Source organism: Prunus persica, chromosome G6 (assembly GCF_000346465.2).
Source record: "Prunus persica cultivar Lovell chromosome G6, Prunus_persica_NCBIv2, whole genome shotgun sequence".
Lineage (NCBI taxonomy): Eukaryota > Viridiplantae > Streptophyta > Magnoliopsida > Rosales > Rosaceae > Prunus > Prunus persica.
Window position 1 is genome coordinate 27,440,363 of NC_034014.1, and position 13,179 is coordinate 27,453,541.

The 13,179-nt window shown below is 37.9% G+C and overlaps 3 protein-coding genes across 3 annotated transcripts; 1 reads left to right on the top strand and 2 right to left on the bottom strand.

Moving 5' to 3' along the window:
• Positions 1,653 to 6,464, top strand: LOC18771958 (glutamate--tRNA ligase, cytoplasmic). Its single transcript, XM_007208000.2, has 5 exons — positions 1,653 to 1,957; positions 2,056 to 2,297; positions 3,871 to 4,991; positions 5,188 to 5,652; positions 5,948 to 6,464. Exons 1-5 carry the CDS (start codon positions 1,782 to 1,784, stop codon positions 6,164 to 6,166), a joined length of 2,223 nt encoding a protein of 740 aa, XP_007208062.1. The 5' UTR covers positions 1,653 to 1,781; the 3' UTR covers positions 6,167 to 6,464.
• Positions 7,340 to 8,967, bottom strand: LOC18774948 (rhicadhesin receptor). The gene is made up of 2 exons (XM_007205817.2): positions 8,607 to 8,967; positions 7,340 to 8,101 (listed from the first exon to the last, which is right to left on the bottom strand). The coding sequence occupies exons 1-2, from the start codon at positions 8,713 to 8,715 to the stop codon at positions 7,557 to 7,559; spliced, it is 654 nt and encodes a 217-aa protein (XP_007205879.1). The 5' UTR covers positions 8,716 to 8,967; the 3' UTR covers positions 7,340 to 7,556.
• On the bottom strand, positions 10,855 to 13,048 carry LOC18772821 (pentatricopeptide repeat-containing protein At3g56550). Its single transcript, XM_020566893.1, has one exon. It carries the CDS (start codon positions 12,797 to 12,799, stop codon positions 10,994 to 10,996), a length of 1,806 nt encoding a protein of 601 aa, XP_020422482.1. The 5' UTR covers positions 12,800 to 13,048; the 3' UTR covers positions 10,855 to 10,993.

A 13,179-nucleotide genomic window follows, 5' to 3' on the forward strand; every position in this document is an offset into this window, starting at 1 on the left:
ACTTACAATTTATATATTTTTTCTATAAAAAAAAAGTATTTATATGTTTCAACAAAATAATATTTTCCCTATTAAAGGGTTGGAGGGGTTTTCTTTTTTTTCTTCATCTTTCTTCTTTTTTGGGAAAGTTTTTTTGTTTGTTTTTTGCAATGACGAACACAAAATGAATAACAAAAACAAACAACAGAAGAGAAAATCTAGACAAGGCTAATAGAGATTCATGCAATGAATACAATACAAATACATTATGATCCTTGAAGCTTACCTATATATATGATAAAGCCTAACACAATACAAAATCTAGAATTAGGTAAAAACACAAAAAAACACAGCAGCTCAACTGTGGCACACCAGGTGCACAATAGCCAGCACCAGCCATTTATTGTTCTCTCATGATATGTTCAGTTTCATAATGTTGTCATGATTTTGACTGGAACCAAAAATATGTTCACTGTATGTTGTCATGATATTGGCCAGGCCCCAAAAAGAAAATGTTGTCATCTTAACGACAGAACTGGCAACCCTTTGCTACAAATTTAGTAGCTTAAGCTTGCTGTAAATATAGGTGCTTCCCTGCATGCATTATCACACCAGTCAAACAAAACTTGAAACATCTTCCAAACCCCCATTGTTCCTGCTCTCTCTGTGTCCTACACTTCTTCTCAAACTATTTGAACATTAAAACTTTTGAGAGATGAATTTGGATCACTTGCCCGAAGACTGCTTTGCGCATATTTTGTCATTTACATCTCCCAGAGATCCAATATTTGACTATTATTGCATTTGCAGCCTTTGGCAATAAAATAAAAGAGAATACATGGAAAATACCTCAAAAGGTTCCTTTTGCATTGATAGGCGGTAGATCAAATATGAATTATACAATCAACTAAAATTCATATTTGTTCCATTGCCTGCAGATACACTAGTGGCTTTAGAAGGCTATACCACACAAGGTTTTAATTAAATGGTTAAATTTTGAGAGTTTATTTTTTCTTTTGTTCTGAAAAACATGGATTTATATGATATCAATCCCAATAATTATTTTCCTGATTGATGAACAGCAGATGTTCTCAATAGAGAAATCAACTAGTCAAAAATGTTACATGTTAAGTGCAAGGGATGTCTCAATTAGATGGGCATGTAATCCTCTGTATTGGACCTGGAGACCTCTTCTTCAATCAAGGTTTGCATTCTCTAATTAAAGCCTTAATTACTCTCAATAAAGCTTAAATGCTATTAAAAACGAATTCAGATTTGCAGAGGTTGCTGAACTCAGAACCATTTGGTGGCAGGAAATATGTGGCACAATGAACACCAAAATGCTGTCACTAAAAACCATCTACGGGGCGGCTTAGACTCTTTGCCCTCTGAGGTTTCACTTGAAGTTGGTAACTTCAAATCACAAGGTACAGTTTACTTGAGCACACGCCATGATCAAAGTAGGAAGCAAGCTGCTGGTGGTGGTTTAGAACATGAACATTTTTCGAATTTGATTTGGGTAGTTGACAACAACTGGGCCCATTGTTAGAAACCCAATATTGTATTTTTGTGTCTAACAATTAAGGCCCAATCCGCAGGGAAAAGGCTTCCTCAACCAAAATGGGCTTCGCTTTAGGTTTTCCTATTCATATTAGGAAAATACTTCCCGGAAATTGAAAAACAGGAAAACTGGTTGGGACCTTGTAAATACATTGCCATTCCTTCTTGCACAAATCACGTTCAGAAACTAGAACTTCCTCGTCTCTCTCGCTTCGCCTTCTCCAACTAGGGCTCCAAGTGAGATGGCTTTAATGGAAAGAGATGGGGAAACGATTTTGAGTGAGATTAAGGTGCTTTCGTTCGCCGCCGAGAACCCTCCGCTCTCGGTGCTCGTGGCGGCCAAGCTCGCCGGAATTTCACTCCCCACCGACAACTCGCTATCCGCTGATTCTCCTCATCTTTCGCACTTCTCCGATGGGTAAACCCTAATCCCTATTTTTATTGTGCTATTGATTTGTTTGTATTAGTCTTTGTTTTCAAGCTTGGTTGAATGTATTTCTTCGTCCTTCGTTTTAGGTTGAAATTGCATGGGACTTTTGTGCTTCTGCGATATATCGGTCGAATTGCTAACTTGTATGGGGAGAATGCAATCCAAGCTGCCCGGATTGATGAGTGGCTTGAGTACGCGCCTCTGCTTTCACAGGGTTCTGCGTTTGAGAATGCATGCAAACAGTTGGATGACTATTTGGGAAGCCGAAGTTTTTTCGTTGATCACTCTTTTTCCATTTCCGATATAGCAATCTGGTCAGGTCTTGCAGGTATTGCTTTGCTTCTCTCACTCTCTTTACCTCTTTAATTCTTATCTTTATTTGCCATGGTTATGTGAAGAATTAGAAATTGAAGGATAGGTCTCAAACTATGGATTACTGGGATTTCTTTATGTAAACATTCATACACTACTAAAAAACAAAGACTAGCTACTGCTTTGAATTTGTGTCTATCGTTAATTTTAGATACAATTAATAGCCCCTTTAAGCAATAGCAACTATGCAGCCACCATTAACTTAACAGTGTCCTAGCTTGGGGTGGGTATTGCTCTAAAGAGACCATTTGAGTCATCAGCCTATCCGATTATACAAAATAGATAAATAATATATTTGAGTGATCAGTCCCTTTATTATTTTCTTTTAACATCTCTTAAGTTTAACTGCCTCTTTATAATTTTCTTTTTAGCACATGATATATCAGTCTCCAAATGCATTTAGATATTTTAAAAAAAACTTTCACACTTAGTAATAGTTGGTGCTGTCCGGCGGTTTCTTCCTTTTGATTTGAATTCATTAAGTTTTTCAATTTGTGATGTCCAAGTATCCATTAATTAGTGTTGTCCAGTGGTTTCTTCTTTTTGCTTTGAATCAATTTTTTGCCTTTCAATTTCTGATGTCCAAGTATACAATAGGATTCGTAACATGGTTACATTTCAACAAAAAACCATTCTCACTAAGCAATCCCGTGGATGAATCACACATAATTTTTTTATTTTGTTTTTTGTTTTCTTAGGAAAAGAAGAAACCCAGAGGTTTAACCTTGAACTTGAACAACCATTCTTCTGTTCTGTAAGCAATCTTTAGGCCTAGGAATCGACCACAGCTCCTATAGTTAAAAAATCAGTTTGTAAGGATTGCATATAAAAATAATAATGTCAAAACAGGGTAGGTTGAAGAAAAGTGTGAAATAGAACCAAATCTTACCAATCACCCATGTTTGTTAGATCAATTGACAACAGCAAGGCAGATCGCTATTGAAAAAAAACAAAACGGAATGGAAGACCATATCATTTGTGGCTGAATACGAGTATTATAGCTTAAAAAGAGAGGGATTTTTAAATTTCAAAAATTGAAATTTTGGGGGAAAGTTTTATACATGTCGTCAATGCCTCAGTAGTAGTAAGTTATACTGTTGGAAAATGAGTTTTATTTTATTTATTCTCATAATTCGATGTGAGTGCGGAGGCATAGAGAGTCCCACCAGTCATTTGTCTGAGTTTGTGTCAGATAATATTTGTAACTGATAATATTTTTTTTGGATAAGAATTTGTAACTAATTACATGTTCTCCATTTAATTAAAAAAGTCTGATAAATTCAATTCCCACAAAAAAAAAAAGACTGAAAATTCAATTAAGTTGATTTGAAGACAGAAATCTGAATGCCCACTTGCTTAAACGTACTGATGATCCCATTTGTACCCATTGTTCTCTAAGTAGTGACAGTCATTCATCTGTTGGCTGTTCTCAGCACTTAATATCAAGTTTTCTAATAGTGAATTTGTAACTGATTCTTTATTTTTTTTATTTTTTTTGATATGCTTAATTAACAATCTATGCTTTGCAGGAACTGGGCAAAGATGGGAAAGTTTGAGGAAGTCAAAAAAGTACCAAAACCTTTCTCGGTGGTTCAATTCGCTATTAGCGGAATATGGTGATGCCCTGAATGAAGTCACAGCTACCTTCGTTGGCAAGAGAGGCTTGGGAAAGCCAACAGAAACTAAATCAAAAGGCACTCAAGCCAATCAGGAATCAAAGAGTGTAAATGGAGATGTATCTGAGAAAGGTAAAGCAGGAAGCAGACCAACATTTGAAGTAGATCTGCCAGAAGCTGAGATGGGAAAGGTTCGATTGAGATTTGCACCCGAACCTAGTGGCTTTCTTCACATTGGGCACTCAAAAGCAGCTTTGTTGAATCAGTATTTTGCTCAAAGGTATCAGGGTCAGCTTATTGTGCGATTTGATGATACAAATCCTGCGAAAGAGAGCAATGAGTTTGTGGACAATCTTCTCAAGGATATTGAGACTTTGGGTATCAAGTATGAAACGGTTACCTATACTTCAGATTACTTCCCTCAGTTGATGGAAATGGTTGAGAATTTGATTCACCAGGGTAAAGCATATGTTGATGACACACCGCGTGAGGAGATGCAGAAGGAAAGGATGGATGGCATTGAATCAAAATGCAGAAACAACAGTGTAGAGGAGAATCTAAAACTATGGAAGGAAATGATTGCTGGTTCTGATAGGGGTCTGCAGTGCTGTGTCCGTGGGAAGCTGGATATGCAGGATCCAAACAAATCTCTTCGGGATCCAGTTTATTATCGTTGCAATCCAATGCCACATCATAGGATTGGATCCAAGTACAAGATATACCCAACTTATGATTTTGCGTGTCCCTTTGTTGATTCTATAGAAGGTATTACCCATGCACTTCGATCTAGTGAGTATCACGACCGCAATGCTCAGTACTATCGAATTCAAGAGGACATGGGACTGCGAAAAGTGCATATATATGAATTTAGTAGGTTGAACATGGTTTATACACTTCTCAGCAAGCGCAAGCTTTTGTGGTTCGTTCAAAATGAGAAGGTTAATGGATGGGATGATCCTCGTTTTCCAACTGTTCAAGGAATTGTGCGCAGAGGTCTTAAAGTTGAAGCTTTAATACAATTCATTCTTGAGCAGGTAAGACACTAGTCTGTTTTAGTACGATACACGAAAGCAGTTTTGATCTATGCCTAACATATAATGCCTTCCTGCTGCTTCTTATGTCCTTACACCAATTGTTTTTCCTTACTTGGTACTAGTTTATTTGTATACAATGTCCACTTTTTTGAATGTTTTAATTTCAGAACTGATTTTTATACTCTTTATGTTTTAGGGAGCTTCAAAGAATCTCAATCTCATGGAATGGGACAAACTCTGGACCATTAATAAGAAGATAATTGATCCAGTATGTCCAAGACATACTGCGATAGTTGAAGAGCGTCGAGTGTTGTTGACGCTGATTAATGGCCCTGAGAAACCTTTTGTTCGCATCATTCCCAGGCACAAGAAGTACGAAGGTGCTGGAGAGAAGGCGACAACATACACCAGGACAATATGGCTAGAGTCTGCTGATGCAGAGTCCATCAAGGTAGATGAGGAAGTGACCTTGATGGATTGGGGGAATGCCATTGTCAAAGGGATTGAGAAAGACCAAGATGGAAACCTCAAACTCACAGGGGTTTTGAATCTTGAGGGGTCCGTCAAGACGACGAAATTGAAGCTTACGTGGCTACCCCAAACAGATGAACTAGTTAAGCTGTGTTTGATGGAGTTTGACTACCTGATCACAAAGAAGAAGGTTTGTTCCACTCAATGACTGTAAAATTATCATATTTTAGCATTTTATGTATTAATGTATGAAAATAAAATTTATTGGAAGTGATTAATCTGTGGATTGTAGAATACCTTGGATTTTCTTTTCATAAGGATGGATAGGGAACTTGTTGGGTTGGGGTTAGCAAAATATCTCGACTAACACCCATATGAACCTTGATTCATGCAAATGTGATAGTTGTGTGTAAAGTGATTTGTTGCTTATCCATGGTGAGCTGATTCTGTTGTTACTGTTTGTGTTTTGTAACTTGTGATTACAGGTTGAGGAAGGAGAAGATTTCCTTGATGTACTTAACCCCTGTACAGAAAAGGAGACTGCAGCCCTTGGGGATTCCAACATGCGAAATCTCAAGCGAGGGGATATATTGCAGCTTGAGAGGAAAGGTTATTACAGATGTGATGTTCCCTACATTAGGTCTTCAAAGCCAATCGTTCTATTCTTAATCCCCGACGGCAGGCAGCAGACCGGATTCAAGTGAAATCTTTCTGTGTTTTAGTGTGTTTCTACTTCCCATTTCAGACATGTTTAACTGCATTACTGATTGTTGATTTCATTTTTGATTGAAAACTTCATATTATTATGGAATGATAGAACTTTAATCCAAAACTTTGACGAATCAAAACAGGGCTTTTGGCCTTTGAGTTATACTAGTCTTGTATTTATAATGTTTTGTAATTGTTATATGAAACGAGACTTCTGCCACCCATACTGGATCTTAAGGTGTGTATGGATGCAAAACATTGATGGATAAGCCTCAACTGGAAACATTTGTTTTATATTTTGTGTTTGAATTGGCAACCACGTTGCAGTGATTTTGATATTCTTCCAAAAGACAGGGACTTGGATAAAGATGAATGCGAATATTGTTTACTTTATACAATACCTTGATTTAAACGTTAATTCAAAATAAATATGCCCATGCTTCACTGCCGGATTTCTGGTCTATTCAAGTGGAAAAGAAAGCCAAGTAGCAGAGCGGAAGCAACATGTTTTCTTTTCTTTCTTGTTTCATAATCATTTGGCTGAAAAATTGGGTTACATGCAACGGCATTGTATTTACTAGTTTCCAAGTAAGCAAACATATTAAACAATAGATAGTGTCATTAGGAACAGCTAATCATGATTTTAACATACAATAATATGTTTAGGATATTTTTTTTCAGTCATATACAAGGATTGTAACATATTGAATCATCTTGTTCTTTCATTGTTTGTTGTGATGAGAATTGAGAGTGGTCCTCTTTGTGAGTGTCATTTTGCCTTAAACAAAACATTTTCTCCACCTAATCTCTCCCAACTCTGCTAATTATTCTCCCTATTATTGCATGCGTCCTTAAAATATTTTGAACTGAATGGGATTTTCAATTATTTTTGGGGTTGGTGTGTCTTATCCGGAACATACAAAAATTTCTCCGTAGCTTGGTGCTTGGATCCTTAAGAAGTAACAATTATTTTTGCATTATTTCATTTTCCAAAAAAGTTCAATTTTTACGGGAGAGGACTAGTGTTTCCATGCTAGAAGAATTAGAACTGAACAGAACTTCGAAAAAATCCACAAAAAGGTTGGTGAATTTCCGGTTAGAAAGTGGACCAAAATGAACCAAGACTTAGGGAGGGTATCATTTCAAATTAGGTAGCTAGTCAGTGCAGCTGTTTAAAGACAAGTGTATTATTAGGAACCACTAGAAGAACAAAAACACAATTACAACATGTAAACAATTTTGCAGGAACCACCGGATCAACTAAACCATGCAAACAAATTTGGACTATGAAAGAAAGAAAATACGATGCCTTCTTATGAATATGAACTATGGCACATTCCCATCAAATTGTAAAACAAACACAAAACACAGAGAAATTAAAAGCCTCTAGGCCTTGGGAGCAAGCCTTGACTTGATTTTCTCAACCTCCTTGGTGCCGACCTGGAATGTCTGGGTCAAGACGTGATCCGGCACGTCCGGTGTGGCGGCGAACAATGTGAGAGCAATGTTCACGGTGCCCTGCAGCTGAGAGTTAAATCCAGCTATCACAGCAGCAGGCACTTTCCCTTTGTTTTTCTGGAAGTGAACCAACCCTTTTGGGAACACAAAGACTTCACCTTTCTTGATGGTCTTGGAGATGAGCTTGTTTGCTGTGGTTATAAACCCAACGTCCAACTCACCTTCAAGCACAAACACAATTTCTGTAGCTCTGGGGTGAGTGTGAGGTGGGTTAATGCCACCGGGGCCATAGTCGATTCGAGCCAGTGAGACTCCGAGAGTGTTGAGGCCTGGGACTTTGAGCACATTGGCTGCAGTCACCAGTGAGCCAAAGGTGTTGTTGGTGAGGCCTGGTTTGGCTAGCCCAGCGGTGAAGAAGTCCTCTGCTGTTGCATTTGCTGCGTCCTTACAGACGAACCCATTGACTTTCACCCCTGTTTATCCATCACAATTCACTTAGGATCAAGCAAAACTTCTACTAAATTTTTACTTAATTTCTAGAAAACATGAATTGGGTTTTCTTAATCAGTTTCAGGTATTAGCTAAATGTGCTTAATTCCTGGGGTCAAATAAGCTCATGATTACTAAGCTTAAAAACATTAAAGTGAAAAGAGAAAAGTAAGCTAAAACAACAAAATTTAATTAAACAAAGGGTAAGCATAGCCAGCTAGAATATTGACATAGCTGCAAGTTGCAGCAGTTATAATCTAAAGAAACATCAAACAATCTTTCCACAAATCATTTAACTTGAAGCTCCACAAACAGTTACTAAAGGGAAAAGAAAAAGGATGAACAGGGTCAACTTCTAATAATAGAGGAGAAAAAGAAAAAAAAAGTGGGATGCTCAGTCCTTTTTCCATGGTTTTTGGTGTTCACTTTTAGCACTATAATACTGAAATATTTGAAACAAAGATGATGGTTGAAGAAGAAGAAGAGTACCGGCAGCGAGGTCGGCGACACAAATGTCTTGAAGCAAGTCAGGATCAGCAGCAGAGTTGCCAAAGACCATGGCAAAAGCCAGAACAAGTAGTGCCGAGAGAGCCGCCATTGTTGCTGCTTAGAAAGAAAGGCAAACTTGTCAAGAGGACCGACTGTGTAGAAAGTGATGTGTGAATGAATAGGAAGGGAGAGGTAGGCTGAGTATTTATAGCAAGGGGTAGTTGAAGGTTGAAAGCTTGATGGGTAATATTCCTGTTTTGCTGGTAAAAATATTTGTTGTGTGTTTTGTGAGTGAAATTAAAGCATGGGGCATGCCTTCTTTTCTTTACACCCAAAGCAAAGTCATCACCACACACATTCCTCCTCCTCTCTCTGTTTTGGGAGCGTTGACCTCATTTGCGGCTATTTGCGCGTCCAGCGGATCTGCCTCCCATAGATTTCTTACTTTATTTTATCTTGATTTTTGTTTACGATTAATCTTATTTTAATGCTTAATTAATTGTATTTAAAATGAAATGCTAGGTAGGTACGATTCTTCCCAACACGTTTGTCCAATTCAATGGCTCTGTCTCTATGCATTGGGATTTTGGACCCCGTGAGAAGCATCACTCACTTTCACATTCCTGTTTGTTAAACAAAAAATATGTTCAATGGTTATTGGTAATTGGATAGTTTTATTCTTCCTGAGTTGTGATTAGGTTGTACTATTCTTTTGTTTTTTTTTTGAGACAAAGGCGAGAGTAAATTTATTGATGATGAGTGAAAACAAGTATAAAAATCGGACTATGTCCTAGAGGATTAGGCGAGTGCTCTACACCAAATGGACATATGGTCGTCGGACTACATTGTAGCCTACTCTCTCAACCGCGAAAGGGAGAAGGAATCTTGCCTCCGATAGAGCAGTCTCGTCCCCTTATGATCATACATGTAAAAACTATATGTTACAATCCTCAAACAAAACATCTAAAATAAAATCTAGTGGCTCTTCAAACCAAGTGACAGAAGCACCAATATATAAAGCAAATCGAGCAACCTGGATAGTCATACTCATTGTATAATTTACAAAGAAGTAAATTACTTTCGTTAATTACTTCATATAATTGGATTGGGTAGTCATAGTCTTCATGTTGGCTTCTAATATACATGATACTTACATTCATCAACTTCTTTCAATTTTCAAAAACTCTGAAACTACGTTCAACCAACCATTCATATTTTTAAGTTAAAGGCTCATTAATTTTTCTCATTAGTACTTCTTAATCTTAACAACTGCTTACCAATATAAGTTGTTACAATTAAAAACACATTATGATAGTAGCAAGTTTTGGAAATACCATGAGGATGCAAAAGAAAAAACATGCATAGGGGAATCACGAATATGGTCCATAATTCACCAAGGAAATAGGACAATCCATAGGGTCTTAATTATTTGCGTGTCAAGTTTTTTTTATATATGATAAAATGCTAAGCGTTTGCAAAGGATAAAGTAGATGAAATGACATAGCTCCAACCCTTTTTATTTTAAAGAAAGTTACAAAATAAACAAATTCCTTTCATGTGAAAGGTTGCCATTGTTGTTTGGTTGAGTTGTTAGAACGTATGCAAAGCTAAGACTGACTCTATCCATCCTCCAACCGAATTAACCTACTACAGTGGGGTCACACAAACTCCTTTAATTAGACTCCCTTCTTTTAGCCGTGCTCTATTTTTTCCTTCTCACTTTTTGTCCTCTTTTGGAAGTCGCTTCCCACAATGGCTTTTCTGTCATCTGTTACACTGTTTGAAATAGGTTCATAACTGCAACCAGCTCCCCATGGTTGGAGGGTCTCCATCTCCAAAGTTCAACAATCATATTCTCAAGGACCATGTAGACTGTAACTAATGCTTTGTACTATTTATTGGAACTTATGTGTTTGGCAAACAGCTAGATGTCATTGGCTTTAAGAATGATTAGTTGGGTTTCTTGAAAGCGACCAACATAATGTGATGGTATATTGGAAATTTCCAAATGCATAAAATGGCAGGCTGAGACAGAGGAAATCCAGAACCAAACACCATGTTGAAAAGTTATGAAGATCATGTTGCATGCTGCATTTTGATATTGTGAGTCATTCTGTTTTAATTTAAAAAAAAGGAATTTAAATATGCAAGTCAATAGTTAATTGCCATTGCTATTCTGAAAGAGTTGACAATATAACACTCAATAGAACTGGATAAGGATGAGGATTGGAACCCTTCTTCAGGAAGAAACACAAAAGGCATCTTTTACTTGTACATTAAAAAGAAATAGACATTGATGTGTTAATTTCCACTTGCTTGAAATCTAAAACTTGAAGACTGGATTTATAATGCTCAGTTGTTTTTATTCAAATCACTTGGCTAATAAGTCACCAATAATCTTTACATGAACATAATCCACCTTTGAAGTGATGAAACCGAACTCGATCCCTGACAACTATTTCTCTATTGAATGCTTGGGAAACGAATTTTGTGAATGAATGGCAATCTCTACAAACTCTGAGGTTCTTTACTATTCGTAAACATGTTCCTTCTGGAGTTCTTGCCAGGCCAAAAGCAATTGCCAGCTTCTCACCGTGACATGAACCGGAAGTTTCCAAGCAATCTGTGTCTGTGGAGTTAAATTCAGACACTGTGATAAGAGATCCCTCTTGCACATAACCATGCAGAGCAGCTTGATGAACAACAACCCTCAACTTTTGATAAATTTCATTAGCATCTGGATGTGACTTGTCATCCACAACAAACTTGTGAACCTGATCACCAATTTCAATCCAGCTCCAACCAGGAGTGGTTTTCACTCCCTGGGTTTTAATCAATTTTCTCATCCTTGCAACACCATCTGCATCTTTTTCTCTAAAATAAATCGTAGCAAGAAGTACGTAGTCCCCTGCATTTGATGACCCTAGCTGGATTAGATTCCTCATAGCAATTTCTCCTATTTCTACATTTTTATGAATCTTGCAAGAGCCAAGCAGAGTCCGCCATAGGACTGGATCGTCCTGAGCACGCGAAGTCCTAATAACTTGCAGCGCCTTTTTGAGCATCCCAGCTCTGCCAAAAAGATCCACCAGGCACCCATAATGCTTAATTCCAGGTTTAATATTGAACTTGAAGCTCATCACATTGAAGTACTCAACACCCTTCTCTACCAAGCCTTGGTGACTGCATCCACATAACAAACCAAGAAATGTGATGGAATTTGGCCGCACTCCTGCCATCAGCATCTGCCCAAAAAAAGAGATTGATTCGTCCCCACGACCATGTACTCCATACCCAACAATCATGGAGTTCCATGTAAAAACATCACGATTCTGCATCCTCTCAAAGACACTAAGAGCACTATCCAAGTTGCCACATTTGGCATACATATCTATAAGCGCATTCCCAACATAAACATTTCCCAGAAGCCCCTTTTCACGAGCTATTCTATGCACTGTAACTCCGGTATTCAACGCACCCAAGTGAGCACAAGAAGATAGCAAGCCAACAAGAGTAAAACCATCAAGACCCACATTTTCTTTTCTCATAAGATTATACGTACTCAAGGCCTCGTGGTGAAAACCCCTTTGAGAGTAACATGAAATCATAGAGTTCCAAGAAACTAAGTCTCTTTCAAGCATATTGTCGAAAACCCTCTGTGCGGTATCAATCGAACCATTACAAGAATATGATCTTATAAGATTGGTGCAAACAACAACGTCGTTCTCATAACCGTAGCGAACCACGGCTCCATGAACCTCTTTGCACTTGGTCTGGGCCTTAACTTTCTCGCAAGCCTTGAGCACAAACGAGAAAGTGAAGGTGTCAGGACAAGAATCAGAAGCAGAGGAAAGCATGTGATTGTAGTAAAAAATGGCTTGAAGAGGAGATGGGCTTTGGGAAAAGCCTCTGATCATGGAATTCCAGTCTTGGGTTTGTGGGTTTTGTATGTGATGATGGAAGAGAAGCTGAGCGTAGGCTAAGCAGCCCGAGACTGAAACAGCACAGAAGTTGAGCAGTTTGTTTGAAATGGCGGTTTGGTGTTGAAGACCGTTGGTGATGACGTAGGCATGGATTTTTTTAAGCCTTATGAGGCTGTTGCATCCTTGCAAGAGGGCAAGGATGGCTTTGGCTTTTGATGCTTGGAAAACGTCGTTTGGTAAAGGCTGTGATGGTAGCTTGGCATGGAACATTGTCAATTGACTCAGTTTTGGGTTTGGGTGTGTGTTTAATGTTTTAAGAACAGTCAAGCTTTTTGTTGTATTTTGTATTTTTTTTATCAGAGCTTTTAATTTTTTGAGCTTGTATGCTTATCAGAGCCTCTGTGGTTAACAAGCGTGTGAGACTGAGAGAGTGAAGATCCTTGGTTACAGTACGTGTTTACGGCTTGATAAACGAATTTGAGCATTCGACGTCTATTTTATGTTGCATTTCAACAAAAAATATGAAGAAAATAGCCTACTTTAATGGCTTTCCGGCCATACTTGACTGGTAACCAGCAGCTACCACTTAAAAAGACAGTTCTAATTACAAGGACATTCCAAATTTGTCATTAACTTGTTATCCAGGAAGC